Raw genomic sequence first — 15,168 nt, forward strand, 5'->3', positions numbered from 1 at the left:
GCTATTTCCCAGGGGGGAGGTTTTCCAGCAACTGCTCATGGGTGGTTTTCATCTTATTCCAATCCTTGCGGTAGCCTTTTAAGGACATCTGCAAAAGGAAAGGGAGTGTGGGGGGGGGAGAAGGTCACTTGGGAGAAACAGATTATGACTATCCAGAATACTGCCCTGGAGGTCGTGGCTACCTAGGGGCACCAGGACAGGACGAATCTTCTAAAGAGCTTGTTTCTGGTCCGTAAAGTGAGAGGTCGCAGGTTCCTGCTGTGATTCTCTGCTGCTTCTCAGATTCAGATCTGATGGGCCTAGGTTTGGACCCCGTTTTACTTCCTGTTGTGGGAAGTGGAGCTGGGGTCTAGGGTGAAGGTGCTCAGTACACATGCTCAGGGCACATCTGGCCCAGGGCAGTCTGCGACCCCTTTCTTCCCACGTCAGCACGTTTGCACGTTTCCCGTGCCACAGGGGGTGCGGTGCTTCTGTGTCACAAGAAAAGGCTGCAGGTTTAGTCAAAAGTGAAAAGACCCATGGCAACTGTGTAAATGCATGGAATCGAGTTCCAAGTGATATTAAAATTACATAATCATCTCATTTTTTAAAAAACTGGCTTCATGTATAAAGTAGTGATCACTAAACTATCCATGGTGGTGGGGGGTGCGGGTTAAGAAGCTTCCAGAATTTATTATGGAAACAAGCAACTAAAAACACACCATTACTACAGAGTCTCTTCCTGATGACCTGGAAGGACCCTGCCCCTAACCATGAGAAAGCAGCTTTAAAGGAAAGTCATCCTTAATTTCCGTATAAGACTTTCAGCCACCGTGGAGGTTTCTCACAGACGTTAGCGTCCAAACATCTGTATCCTTAGCTTGCAAACAAAACCCCAGACAAAAATGGGAAGGGCATGGAAGACAGCCCATCTGGGGCTGCTCTGTGGCCCACCTCTGCAATCTTCACTTTCCTTTCCCACATCCTGATGGTCTTCTCCAGGTCCCCGTTTAGGATCTTCTCCTTGACGTACAGCATCACTGGCGGCGCTCGGAACTCGGCCAGCTGCTTCCGCAGCTTCGTATTCAAAGCCTCGGCTCTGGCCCGGTCCTGGGTGGAAAAGGATCGAGTAAACCCGGGGTCCCTGGCACTTCTGGCCTGTCGGGACTTGCTGGCCCTCCCGTCTCTCCCCAGTTTCAGTGTAGTTCTAAACACAATGTTTAAATTTTTTACAGATTGTGATCTTTTCATCCTGTTCAGAAACACTAAGGACAGCCTAAAAGTCTCTTTTCCTTCCTTCCTTCTTCCCTCCCTCTCTCCCTTCCCTCCTTTATTAAGAAATATGTTTTACTTATTTTGATTTTTTAGGTTTGGCTTTTTTTCTCTTTTTTTGGATACCATTATGTATTTAAGTACATCACTTTGATTTAATCAATCTCAATTCACTTTTCTGTCTTTTTTTTTGTAACAAATCCATGTAAAAAAACAAATAGCACACGTAAAGGTAATTATGTAAAAATTATAAAAGACAGTATAACTGCATAGTCTCCTCTTAACTGATTTAGAGAGCACTTCATAAAATAATACACATATAATTGTATTGGGGGCCTAAAACATATAAAAATGTAATACATTTGACAATAACAGTGCAATGGAGACAGGCTGAAGCAAAGCTGTATTTGAGTAAGGAAATAATACCAGATGGTAACTCAAAGCCATGGGAAGAAATGGAGAGAACCACCTATAGTAACTAGGAAAGTTAATAATACAAACTCTACAAATATACCCCGCCCCCTTCTTTCAGTTTTTGGATCCCTTCCTCACACTGTTTACTAAACTGATTCAAAATGGATCATAAACCTAAATGTAGGACCTATAAAACTGTTAAAAGAAGACAAGGGTAAATCTTCATGATAATTGGGTTAGGTAATGGTTTCTCAGCTATAATACCAAAAGCACACGTGCAAAAGGAAAAAAATTAGATGAATTGCACTTCATCAGAATGAAAAACTTATGCTGCAATCGGCACCGCCAAGAGAGTGAAAAGAAAACCCAAAGAATGGTAGAAAATACAGGGTGGTACAAAAGTACGTTTACAGTTGTTCATACGGAAACTAATACAATAATTAAATCAAGAACAGCTGAACTCAAGAATAAATTCTGTGCTTTATGCACCCAAAGCTATAAGCCTACTTTTGCCCCACCCTGTATTTGCAAGTCATATATCCGATAAGGGATGTGAGTCCTTACAATTTACAACTCCATGACGAAAAGAAGACAATTAAAAACTGGGTAAAGGACTTGAATAGACATTACTCCAAAGAAGATAGACAAGTTGCCAATAGGCACATGAAAAGATGCTCAATGTCATTAGGGAAATTCAAATAAACCACGGTATCACTTCACACTCGCTAGGACAGCCATTTTTAAAAACCTGAAAATAGCAAGCGTTGGGGGAAGGTATATAGAAACTGGGACCCTCACACACAGCGTTGGTGGGAATGTAAAATGGTGCAGCCACTGCAAAACAGCTTGGCAGTTTCTGTAAATGTTAAACAGAGTTACCATATATATGTAACCCACAGTTCTACTTTTAGCTGTATGTTCAAGAGAAAAGAAAGCAAAACCTACATTCACACAAAAACTTGCATGTAAATGTCCACAGCGCTATTCACAATAGCCAAAAAGTGGAAATAGCCCAAATGTCCATCAACTGATAAACTGATAAAATGTGATCTATTCATGCAATAAAATATTATTCAGCTATAAAAAGAAACTAAGTGCTAATATGTGTTACAACATGAATATTGAAAATATTAAAATTAAAGAAGCCAGTCACATAAGACCACATAGTGTATGATTCCTTTTATAGGAAATGCCCAGAGTAGGCAAATTCAGTGGTTGCCTAGGGCTGGAGCGTAGGAGTGAGGTGAGGTGGGCAATGGAGAAGGATTTCTAATAGGCACAGGGGCTTTTTGGGGTGCCCAAAATGTACTCAAATTATTGTTCTGACAGTTATACAACTGTCAGAATATACTATTGGCCACTAAAATGTACATTAAAAAAATTTTTTTTTAATCTTCACCCAAGGATATTTTTTCCATTGCTTTTCAGAGAAAGTGGAAGGGAAAGAGAGAGAGAGGGAGAAACATCGATGTGAGTGGTTGCCCGACTGGGGCCAGGAATCGAGCCTGCAACTGAGGTATGTGCCCTTGGTCAGAATCGAACCCGTGACCCTTCAGTCCGAGGGCCGACACTTTATTCACTGAGCTAAACCAGCTAAGGGCTAAAATGTACATTTTAAATGGGTGAATTATATGGTATGTGAATTATGCCCCAATAGAGCTGTTGAAGCTTACAAGAAAGCTAAAATACACTGAGCAGTGAATGCCAGGCGGGAAGAGATTAACAAAGGACTTATATGCATACATGCATAACCCATGGACACAGACAATAGTGGGGGGGCGGGAGTGGGGAGGAGGGGGCCGATGGGGAAAAAGGACATCTGTAATACTTTCAACAATAATGATAAATTAGAAAAATAATAAAAATGGATTTCATGTTTTACTTGTAATCTAATAAATGTCAACCTCCCCCCCCCACCAAAATAAGTACCACAGAAATTCTGCAAAGAGAGAGCACGGACTTTTGCTTGAACTTTGTCATCTGCCACTCTGCTCCAAGACCATCTCTTTGCAGAGCCTGTTGGTTCTCCATCAAGGATATGATGGGGCTGCCGTCGCAAAGCTGTCTCATCCGTAGTAATGCTGTGGCTTTGGGGCCATTGTAGATAGGTCTGGGGCCACACATACTGCTGGGGACACTTCAGGCCCATTCACGACAACGACACTAATAAGTATACTCATGGCTTTAGAGGCTGATGAAACATTTCTATACGTGTTCCTATCTGATCGCCACAGGGGTTGTGATGGCTATTTGACAGATGTGGAGACTGAGTCCCATCTAATTCAAAGGCTAGAGACTGGCCACACCAAACCTGATGCCAGGCCTTCTGACTACAAGTCCAGTGCTCTTGAAGCCCCACTTTCCCAAAAAAGTCCTCTTCGAGTTCCATCCTAGGTGCATTTACCTGCAGAAATTCAACTTTATGCACCCAGCAAAACACCGAGCGCCCTAAATCACGGTGTAGACGATGCTGCATCTTTCCTCGCAGTGACCATGGGGCCTGGAGTGAGCCCAGGATGGAGGTCTACCGTCCAAGCATCCACTGCACTGAATGAGAGTTACGTGTCTAAAGAGCTTTCTCTCCTTTACCTGTATGTTGGTGTGTGTACTTTTTTTCATACCAGTTACATTATTACATGCGTGTTACATTTTTTGCAAGGTTGTACAGATGACACTTGAAGTATTTCACTTGATGGGCCATGTAAGGCATTCCCGAGGATTGTTTGGACTCCATGATTTCCACCTTATGAGCTGACTCTAGCACCTAACCCAGCAGTGAAAGGCAACTCCGCTAGACCGGGAGTCTCCAGGTACTACTTCCTCCTTTGACAGCCCACAGGTACTTTGATTTCTATGGTGTAGGTGTTTCTAGACAAAAATCAAGGTGGCTTGGATCTTGGTGGGCACAGGCTCAAGCCCTTGCAGACAAACACCAGAAATAGCACATGTAACCCTCTCTTACCTCCTCTACTTGTAGAGTTTCTCTTTCAATTTTTTCAAGTAGCTCGTTTCTCAGCAATATCTCCTTTTCCAGATTGATGGACATTTCCATTGCTCGGTGTAGCCTTGTCTGAAAAGTAACAACACAGCAAGTCTTGAGCAAGGTGATCACAGACAGGGCAGGAAAGGGAACTGCAAGGGGTGACTGGCTCTGGTGGGGCAGGGCCTCTGAGAAGATGTGATGGGAGCTATTTGTGATTCTGAGCATGATGTCAGTGTGGCATCTTGGCACAGTGTGGCTGGACTCTCTGCCTGGGGAGGGTCCCACGAGGCTGAAATCAAGGTATCGGTCAGGGCTGTGGCTCTCATTTGGTGCTGGGGTCATCTTCCAAGCTTATGGGTTGTTGGCAGAATGCATTTCCTTGAAGTTGCAAGACTTGGGTCCCTGTTTTCTTTTTGGCTGTCGGCAGGGGTGGCCCTCAGCTCCCCGAGGCCACCCTCAGACCCATGCTATGTGGTCCCCTCTATCTCCAAGCCAGCAATAGGGAACTTCTCGCCCAGCAAATCTCCTTCTTGCTTCGAGTTCATGGCTTCCTCTCCCAGAGAAAACTCCCTGCTTTCAGCTTCGTGTGATTAGTCCAGGCCCACCCAGATCATCCCCCTATTTCAAGGTCAACTGTGCTGTGTAATATAATCTAATGATAGAACAGAACAGAACAGAACCTAATAACAGAATCCACCCTGTCTGTAGTCCTGGGGAGTGGGCAGGGTGCATATACCAGGGGCCAGGGAGTCTTGGGGGACATCTTAGAATTCTCCTACCACAAGGCACCCCTCGCTTACAGTCGGTTAAGGGTGAAGAGGGTAAAGAGGGTCAAATATATGGTAACGAAAAGAAACTGGACTTCGAGTGGTGAGCACACAATAGAGTATATAGGTGTTGAATTATAATATACACCTGAAATTGATATAATGCTATTAACGAACATTACCCCAACAAATTAAAAAAAACAACCAGTTAATACCTACTAAATACTCTCAAATAATTAAACATATAAATTTTTTAAAAAGAGTGACCTATCACAGCTGTAGTCAATCAATGATAATATGCCAGAGTCCACTGCTCAGGGCTTGTTACTGAGGAAATGGTGCCCCCTTGACTGAGGCTCACTCATAAAACTCACAGAAAAGGAGAGACGTGCCCGCCTCCTTCCCGGCTGTACCCTCAGCGTGTGCCGGCGTGCCATGGGCCCTCAGTACATTTGGTAACAGAGGGAAAGTTAGTCTGCATGTTTTTAACAAGATCTTGCATTGGGTGTTTGACACTTATATGAAGTGGTCCCTCCTGCCACCCTCTGATCCCCTAAACACACACTTGAATCACTAACAGGTCGTTGGACAATAGTAGCCTAGCACATGCTTTGGCCGGGCACTGTCCTTGGTGCTGGGGACACAGCCCAGACCAGCCGGAGCCCTGAGGTACAAAACGCCCCCTCCAAGAGGTGAAGCCTTGTGCCTGGGGTCCCCATTGGAGCCCCCTTTCAAACTCAGGCCTGACTGCACAACTCATAGCTGTTCTGCCTTCCTTTCCCCCTGGGAGCCTGAGCACTGGGACATGGAGGAAGGGGGCCTGCCTCTCCCTCAGCCCCTCGCCGGGTCCTCCTTAGGACTCCTGGGGGCGGCTCCATCGGCTGCTTCCTATTGTTTGTAGCCGCCTACAAGCACAGTGGCCTCTGGGATTCGGGCTGAAACGGCTTCTATTCCGCCCACCGTGGCCTGTGTCCCTGCTGCTCAGCTATCCATCCATACCCAGAAACCTGGGTTGTGTGCTTACACCCGTCCCAACGAGCTCAGGCCCTGCCACCTGCCAGTTTCATTTTATAAACCAGTAGCTCCACTCCCAACCCCTGGTTTTCCCCCCGCAAGATCAGACAGGCCCTGTGTTATTTAGTTGGTTTTGCAGGATAAGATCAAGGTCCAATGTGATGTAACCTCTTGCTGCCCGGCTCTCGAGCCAGCAAGGGCCTGGGAGTCACGAGGATTGGCTTTGTCTGGAAATAGTAGGGATCAGATAAGCTAACTACTGACGAGATAAGCTCCGGGTGACGATCGGTAGCATGTTTACGACACTGTCACGGGTGCCAGCACAATACCGTCTACACACTTTGTGCCTGGGGAAGACAGCTGGGTTAGGTGGGACATGCACTGGACCAGGAGTCCCAGCCCGGTCACAGACTAGTTGTTTGAATCAGGCAATTACTCTCTGGGCCTCGGGTTTTTCATATGTGAAAGGAAAATACTGGACAAACAGCAGCCTGGCCTAAACACGTTCCAGTTCACATTTTAAAATGACACCGTGTGGGCCAAATTAAGCGCCTCTGTGAGCCACCAACCCCTGTAGCCACAGCTGCTGCCTGGGTCCCTGGCCGGGCCCGGGTCAGCAACCCTGCTCTGGAAAAAGCCAGACAGACAGTAAATATTTTCGGCTTTGCAGGCCAAGAGGCAAAATTGAGGATATTATGTAGTTACTTATATGAACAAGAGAAAAAAACCAAATTTCCACAATTGTTTTATTGATAAGGTTTCAAATATAATAGTTAAGTACAGTATTTTGGACCACGGTCTACTAAAGAGAAGCAATTTCTGAGGGAGAAACCAATTGTGCTTAATTGGGTTTCAGACGCAGTGTCTGCTGTGGAGCAGGCTGCAAATGCTCTGTAAAAACCATTCTTGGCTGGCCCACAGTTGGCTGACCACTGCGTTGGCCAGGCACTAACAGGGTGACCGGACAGCCCGGCCTGCTGGGGACAGGCCCTGTTCACGCCTATGGCCCTGCTTAATTATTGGCAATGCCTCTTTTTCTCCAAAAAGCGTTCGGTGTGGATGAGGAATTATTTAGCAGTTTTCTGATTTACAGCTAAGATGGTTTTCCTTTGCAGGGTTTTAAGCAGGGAAGTGCTTTTTATATGCCTACATAAAACAGGGACCTAAATGTGGTTGGCTCTCAAAACTCACTGTGCGTAAAAATCATCTGGGGAGTTAAAAATAAAGAGATGCACGGCCCTCACCCCCTAATTCAATTGGTCAGGGTGAGACTAGGGTGTTTTTGTATCTTTTTTTTTTTTTTTTAATTTGTTCTTATATCTCCCCTGGCCTGGCCCAGGGGCTTCCCTATGCTCTTGCCCATCCATTGACTTTTCCATTGATATTTTAGAGAGTGTGGAAGGGAGGGGGGGAGAGAGAGAGAGAGGAACATCTATGTGAGAGAAGCACATTGATTGGTTGCCTCCCACATGCACCCTGACTGGGCTAGGGATCGAACCTGCAACCCAGGTACGTGCCCTTGACCAGGAATCAAACCCACGACCCTTTGGTTCACAGGTCGATACTCCAACCGTTGAACCACACTGGCCAGGGGCTCCTTATGCCTTTTTAAAAAGTAGAAGCTCCCCGGATGGTTCCAATGAGGACATTCCAAGTATTTTAGGAGATGTGGCTTTCACAAGAGAGCTCAGGGAGCACTGGGAGACTGAAGGACACCCATCCACACCCTTGCGGGGAACCGCAGCGGCGCGTGGGAGCCTCACTGTGGCCGGAGAGGTGGGGGCAGGAAGCCCCGGGGACCTGGGCATTGGGGTGGACCTTACTTTGTAGGAGTTGAGGACCTGCAGGGTGGTTCCAGATGCCAGCTTCAGCTGGATCAGCTCTTGATTCCTCGTTTCAATGGTCTCTAAAAACTGAGCATTCTCGATCTTCAGCTGCTGGAAGTCCACGTCGTGGAGGGCCTCGCCCACCTCCTCCTTCTGCGGCGCAGGGGCGAGAAAGGCGTGCAGTGAGGTTGTGGCACCTGCGTGAGCGGCTCCCACCCTGGCACTCTGGGTGAGGTTTGGAAGTCGGGCATCAGTCAGTCACTCGACAATCATGGATGGTGTATCTACTTGGTGCCAGGCATGGTGCTAGGCCCTGGGGACAGAGATTTGAGCGAATAGGGTGCTCCCTGGCCTCAAGGTCATGAGGATTCATGGACAGGTCACAGCGGGGTGCAGTGGGGTGGGCAAGAGCATCGGGCACGTGGAAGCCCTTGGGCCGGGCCAGCAGAGGATGGGAGCTGGGTGAGGGGAGGCTTCCCGCAAAGGGCCAAAGGGTTGTGAGTTCGAGTCCCGATCAAGGGCACATACCTGAGTTGCAGGCTTGATCCTGGCCCCGGTTGGGGTGCATCGGGAAGGCAAGCAATCGATGTGTCTCTCTCACATTGATGTCCCTCTCTCTCCATCTCTCTCTCTCTTTCTCCCTCCTTTCCTCCCTCCCTTCCACTCTCTCTAAAAACCAATGGAAAAATATCCTTGGGTGATTATTAACAACAACAACAACAAAAAGTAGAGGATCTTACATTTGTCCTCAAGCCACTTTTTGTTGTTAAAGTTGTCCCAGTTTGTTGAGTCTTTCAGGATCCCAAGTCAATCAGGCAATAGTCCCTGACATGTTAATTCTCCTGCCCAAGGTTGTACATTGTTGGTGGCCACCTCTGATGTGCGTGCCGTCTGTGCCCAAATTCAAGCTAATAATAAAACCGTTGGGCTAGGAGAGGACAGAGCCATGTACCCACACTCTGGAGACCCTCTGCCATGCCTGCCTTACTGCCTTTAGGTCAGCTATTCAAAGACTCACCAAGGAACAGGACAACCATGCCACCCAGGCCACATCCCCCAAAACAATTAACAAGCATTGAAGCCAGCTCCGCCTACAGATTTACCAGTACAGTGACTGTATCAGTTTTCTATGGCTGCTGTAACAAATAACCCCAAACTGGCAGCTTAGAAAACAACACAGATCTACTATCTTACAGCTCATAAGGTCAGAGCCCGATACAGTTCTTTGGGCTAAAACCAAGGTGCTGGCAGGGCTGCATTCTTTTTGGAGGCTCTAGAGAAGACTGTTTCCTTGCCATCGCCAGCTTCTAGAGGTGCCTGCATTCCTTTGTCCATGAGGTCTTCCTCTGTCTTAAAAGCAGGTCACCCTGAGAGCCCTGGCAGGGTAGCTCAGCCGGTTAGAGCATCATCCTGATAAGCCAAGGTTATGGGTTTGATCCTCGGTCAGGGCACATACAAGAATCAGCCAATGAATGCATAAGTAAGTGGAACAGCAAATCGATGTTTCTCTCTCTAAATACCAATCAATCAGTACATTTTTTTTTTTAAAAAAAGGCACGCCACTCTGATCTCTGCTTCTGTTATCACATCTTCTCTCTTCCTCATAGGACTCTTGTGACTGCACTGAATCTACTCAGACAGCCCCAGGTTATCTCTCCGTCTCAACATCCTTGACTTAATCGCATCTGCAGAATCCTTTTGCCACGTGAGGTAGTATATTTAGATTCCAGGAATCGGGACACAGACATCTTCAGGTAGACATCGTTCTACCTACTACAAGTGACCTTAAAAAAATAAGAAGCCACATACCTGCCTCAGTTGTAGAAGCATCTGTTTCCTCAGGACTTTGAGAGAAACGTTTTTCAAACATAATTTATCTTTCATGTGATCCTAAAAAATAAAGGCACATTTAAATCCATTTCTCTTCTTCTTCCCTGTTGCTTGGAAACATTGGTAAGTCTGCAGCTACGCACCAAACCTTGAGCCCTAACAGTTGGTCACTTATTTGAAGGTCTTTTCCCATCTCCCCGAGCTGGTGTCGCTATAGCGTCTCATTCATAACCGAGAAGCAGAGGAAGCTGGGTCTGGCCCATGCAAATTTTCTATTGCTTTCAATTTCAAGATAATCGGGCCTTTCCTGACAAAAGGATCTTATGATTCTTGGGTCTTTTCTGCTCTTGGTAGTTTACGTAATTTTTATTACTTATAACATATTAGGGTTAGTAAGCCTACCTATCTCCAGGGTCCAAGGCGGATATGCTACATCATCTTTGGAAGTGAAGGAGCATTTTATATCTCATTCGTATTATAATGGAACGCAAAGAGCTTGAGATGTACCTGTCCCACTCCACACAGTCACCTGGCTAGACAGGCTCATACTTTTCTCAAGAAAACATCTCAGCCCTGGCCTGTGTGGCTCAGTTGGTTGGAGCATTGTTCGATTTCCAAGGTTGAGGGTTCGATTCCTGGTCAAGGCACATACCTAGGTTTTGGGTTTGATCCCTGGTCGGGGCATGTAGAGGAGGCAACTGATTAATGTTTCTTGCTCACATCGATGTTTCTCTCTCTCTAAAATCAATGCATGTCTTCAGGCGAGGATTTCAAAAAGAAAGAAAATATATCAGATCTTGAAACAAATAGCGACAACAAAAAAGAAGTCATCGATCTGAGATGAGATACTACTGATATTCATCCAGCCTGATTGATTTTAGCCTTGATAAACTTGCATTTTTGGACGCACACACTTTGGGAGATGTGAAAAATCTGCACATGTGAGCGACATTGATGGTGGGCCGAATGGAGTGGGGCTACCTCACGTGCCCCACTTTTTATGCCATCTTCCTACGAATCTCTCCTCCCTTTCTAAGCTCCAACCCCTGCCAGCTCACCCTCTGGTGGTTCATGTCCTCAAGGTACTTCATCACTTTCTGAGTGGCCAAAATACTCCCTTTCTTCTTGGATATGGTTTTTAGAATATCTCTTTCAAACTCTTGCATGGCTTTCCGAACTTCAGCCCATCGGATTTCCGCTTCCTCAATGATAGCCTGGGGGAGTCAGCACAAAGAGCGAGCAGAGTTTCCAAAAACTCTCAAGGATATATCCCTCTACGCTCTCAGGCCTCTTTGTGTCCCGATATACAATGTTTCTTCTTAGCCTTAGAAATATAGCCTTAAGATATAAATTTGACTATGTTAATGTTATTATTTAAAAGCATGCCTCAAAAAAGTTAATAGTAAACATAAAAAGGGGGCAAATAGAAATGGAGCCTTTAGGTATCTTTATAAATATGTCTTTTCATGTCTGAAATATTATTGACCAATTAAAAATTATAACATATAATATAATATAATATAATATAATATAATATAATATAATATAATATAATATAATATAATATAATATAAAAATATCTAGAAGGATATACACCAAAACATTAACCACAGTCACATCAGGAGAGATGGGTTAGTGGGGGGACAGAGAAGCACTCTTACTATATACTTCTGCAATTTGATAAAAGATGTTATAGATGAATATATATATCGACAGGGAAAGACATTGTTAAGTGATAATGCAGTTGATTAGATAACATGACATCTTTTTATAAAGCAATTCATATATGCATGTGAATGTGTTTTCAAATGTGCTTTTTTTAGCTTACCTATATGTTTAAGTTTTGCTACAACAAATAGAGTCTGTCTTAATCCACTTGTATTCCTTTAAAAGCAGCAACACTTACATGAACGTACCCCAGACACTTCTCGGAGCCCAGGCAGGGTGGCCCGCAGAGCCAAAGGTTTACCTCGTGATGCTGCAGGTCCCGCTCGGCATTTGCCCTCAGGCGCCTTATTTCCTCCTTCGTGTCTTCCAGCTCCTTTCGTACAAACTCAAATTTCTGGTCAACGCTGAGGGTTCCCACATGTTCCATACCTGAGCGGGATTTGGACCTGTGCCTGCCTCGTGCCTCAAAAAAACCAACACAAAGCCACTGTCAAGTAGGCATTGATAACAGGGCAGCCCAAGGGGGATGTCACAGTGACCTCTCAGACCTGCTGGAAATTGCTTGAATGACAGCCGGAGAGAACACACTCAATGCGAAAGGAATCTGGATATTAGGCCTGAGTTCATACCTATTTCACTTGTCATCCTAAGACCTGAGCTAAATACATCAAAGGCCTATGCCTGAAGTGAACTAAAAATAAATAAGTGGAAGTGTCTCAAGGGTGGAGAGACTGTGAACCTGCTGTAGACTAGCATTCAGGTCAGTGTCAGGGAAAGCCTGGAGCTCAGAGCTTCCTGAGCTGGACGCAGAAGAGAAACTGCATCCGGGGTACAGCACACAGCAAAAACAAAGAGACAAAAATTTTGGATTTCCTGTGCATTTAAGCCACAGGTCACAAGCAGGTGACCCAGGAAATATGTGGACCTCAAGATGGTATTGTTTGGCCCTCGAAGGATAGGCTTTCACTCAGTTTTAAATATAAAAAAATTTACCCACATTTGAAAAATCGGGAGATTCCACCAAAATAATTCTGATTTCCAGCTTCTCTTGAAAAGTCAACTACTCTGACAACACCAGGCCACCTGGATGGCCCTTGCAGATGAGGAAGGAGCTTTTCCAGTGCCCTCACCAGGCCCACTTCATCTCTTTATGTGGCTGGCTGGGCCCTGTAAACATTTTGAGTCTCTCAATTTAAGGGAATTATTTCAAACAAACTAAAATATTCTGGGAAGGGGGGAGGACCCTCGGGGGAGGGGAGGGGGACATCTGTAATACTTTCAACAATAAAGGTAAATTTAAAAATATATATGTTCTGGGAGAGTCAATCTGGTTCCTTCTACCCTGACTTAAAAGAGACATCTTGAGGGGCAAGGAAGGATCAGAATAAGAACACGAACAAAGTCATACGTCGCTTGGCCAAAGAGGGCACACCAAAGGCAGATGCACAAACGCCCCTTGTATCTAAGGGACAAACAGAATAAAGCAATCCTTTATCTCCGTTGTGTACCTGCGCAAACTCTGTTACTGACTTTTGAATTTCGGATAGTTGTAGAGGTCGCTGTTCCCTGGATTCCAGTTTATTGTAATATTTCTCAAACATCTCTGTCTCAATTTTAAGAGCAGAGTTTCCATAGCTGCAAGACAGAGTGTACCTGAGTAAGTTCTATTAATAGGAGTTTAAACACCAAATAAATAGTATTTAACCCTTACTAGCTATGTATGGCCTTCTGCAAGATACTTCACCTCTTGGTGCCTCAGTTTCCCCATCTGTAAAATGGGAATAATAACACCACCTATCTTTTAGGCTTGCAGTAAGGAATGCAAAGCCTTCAGGACAGTGCCTGGCACATAGCAAGTGCTACTCAAGTATTTGATATATATTTTTAATACATCTAATGAGCCACAGAATTCAAAGCACTGGTATTACATTGACAACTGTGGCTGAAGATGAAACTTGTCTTTTCTAACTCATTTGTGAAATTCCTCCTGAATTACTACATTCTTGAAGTTACATCCATAATCTTCAGATGTTTCCTTTGGTTTATGTTTCTCAGGGTTTTTTTTCCATTTCCAGCAACCAACAGATGAAGTATCCACTGGAAGTTTATTATAAATGATGGAGAAGCTTTGAACAAATGTTTTTTAAACAACTGGATATAACAAACCTAGTTTATCCTGTATATGTCAAGATTTTCACTCTAACTCTTTGACTTCATACATATATGTAACACACATGTAACACGTGTGTGTATTTGTAGAAGAGAGAGAACAGCTTTGATATCTTCGTACGTTCTTGAGTTAATTCCTGTTTGGCTGCATTTTGAGATTAGTGGAAAAGGCTCAGGGGAAAGTCCAATAAATCAAAACATCTGTGTTTCTCAGCATATGTCCGGTTCCCACTGTAGCTGTGGAGCCGCACCTGAGTCTGGATCCCAGCACTGCCACTGACTAGCTGTGTGACCTCGGGAAAGTGACTTAACCTCTGCGCCTGTGTTTCCTCACCCTCCTTCTAGAGTTCCTGCCCCACTATATAAGTTCATCTGTGCAAAATGCTTGGCACATAATCAGCACTGTTACAGAGCCGGGGGCTTCCGCGTGAGACAGCAGGGAACCTTGGTATCCGATTTACCTTCTACGGTAGATACAAAACAGGCTGCTACAAACGCAGAGCACCGGGCCCGTCGTTCTTTGCTGTCCAGCTCCGTGCACGGGTTGCCTCATGCTAAAAACATCCCAGCTGCCACCTTCGTTTTATCAAAGCCTCTTAGCTTTGCAAAGGGCCTTAGAGGTCACCCGGTCCCACCTGCCGCCGCCGAGCAGAGGATCGGCTAAGCACCCAGGTTCGGCACCAGGCAGACCCACCAGGTTGAAGTTCTGGCTTCGCCAAGGACCCCCTGGGCTTCCCCCGCCCACCCCGCGCCCTGGCGCCTCCGCGTTGTTCTGGCTCCATCCACCGCGTGGGGAGCTCAGTGGCGGGGGACACGCAGGGGTAAAGGGCAAAGGGCAAAGGCAAGGACTGTCCCCACTCTCGGGGCGCGGGAGGGGGTGTCTCAGCTCCCCCAGTGCTCAGTGCGGGCTCGATCGCCTCCGCAGCCGGCGGGTACCTGAGCTCCTCCACCAGGCTGCACAGCTGGATCACCGGCAGCTCCGACTCCTCCACCGCCGGCAGGTCGCTGCTGGCGGGCGTCTCGGTGTCGTCGTCAGACATCGCGCTAACCAAGCGGCCCCTGCCAACGCCAAGGGCGGCCAAGAGCGCGGGGTGCTGGCGGCCACGCGTCGCTCCGGCTGCCCCCAAGCGGTGCGTTGCCTGGCGACGGGACGCAGGGGGCGGGGCTTCCGGAGGCCCCGCCCATCGCCCCGCCCCGCCCCGCGCCACCCATCTCCGCGCTGACCCCAGCGAGGTCCTGGTCCAGC

General features: G+C 46.2%; 1 protein-coding gene across 1 annotated transcript; it reads right to left on the reverse strand.

The window, feature by feature from the left end:
* Position 1: 1 nt before the first annotated feature.
* Positions 2 to 14,962, reverse strand: CFAP263 (cilia and flagella associated protein 263). The gene is made up of 9 exons (XM_016206582.2): positions 14,859 to 14,962; positions 13,262 to 13,388; positions 12,055 to 12,216; positions 11,144 to 11,299; positions 10,065 to 10,145; positions 8,253 to 8,408; positions 4,628 to 4,735; positions 934 to 1,089; positions 2 to 88 (listed from the first exon to the last, which is right to left on the reverse strand). The coding sequence occupies exons 1-9, from the start codon at positions 14,960 to 14,962 to the stop codon at positions 2 to 4; spliced, it is 1,137 nt and encodes a 378-aa protein (XP_016062068.2).
* Between the last annotated feature and the right edge of the window lie 206 nt (positions 14,963 to 15,168).

The sequence above is a fragment of the Miniopterus natalensis genome, chromosome 18 (assembly GCF_054644295.1).
Source record: "Miniopterus natalensis isolate mMinNat1 chromosome 18, mMinNat1.hap1, whole genome shotgun sequence".
Taxonomy (NCBI): domain Eukaryota; kingdom Metazoa; phylum Chordata; class Mammalia; order Chiroptera; family Miniopteridae; genus Miniopterus; species Miniopterus natalensis.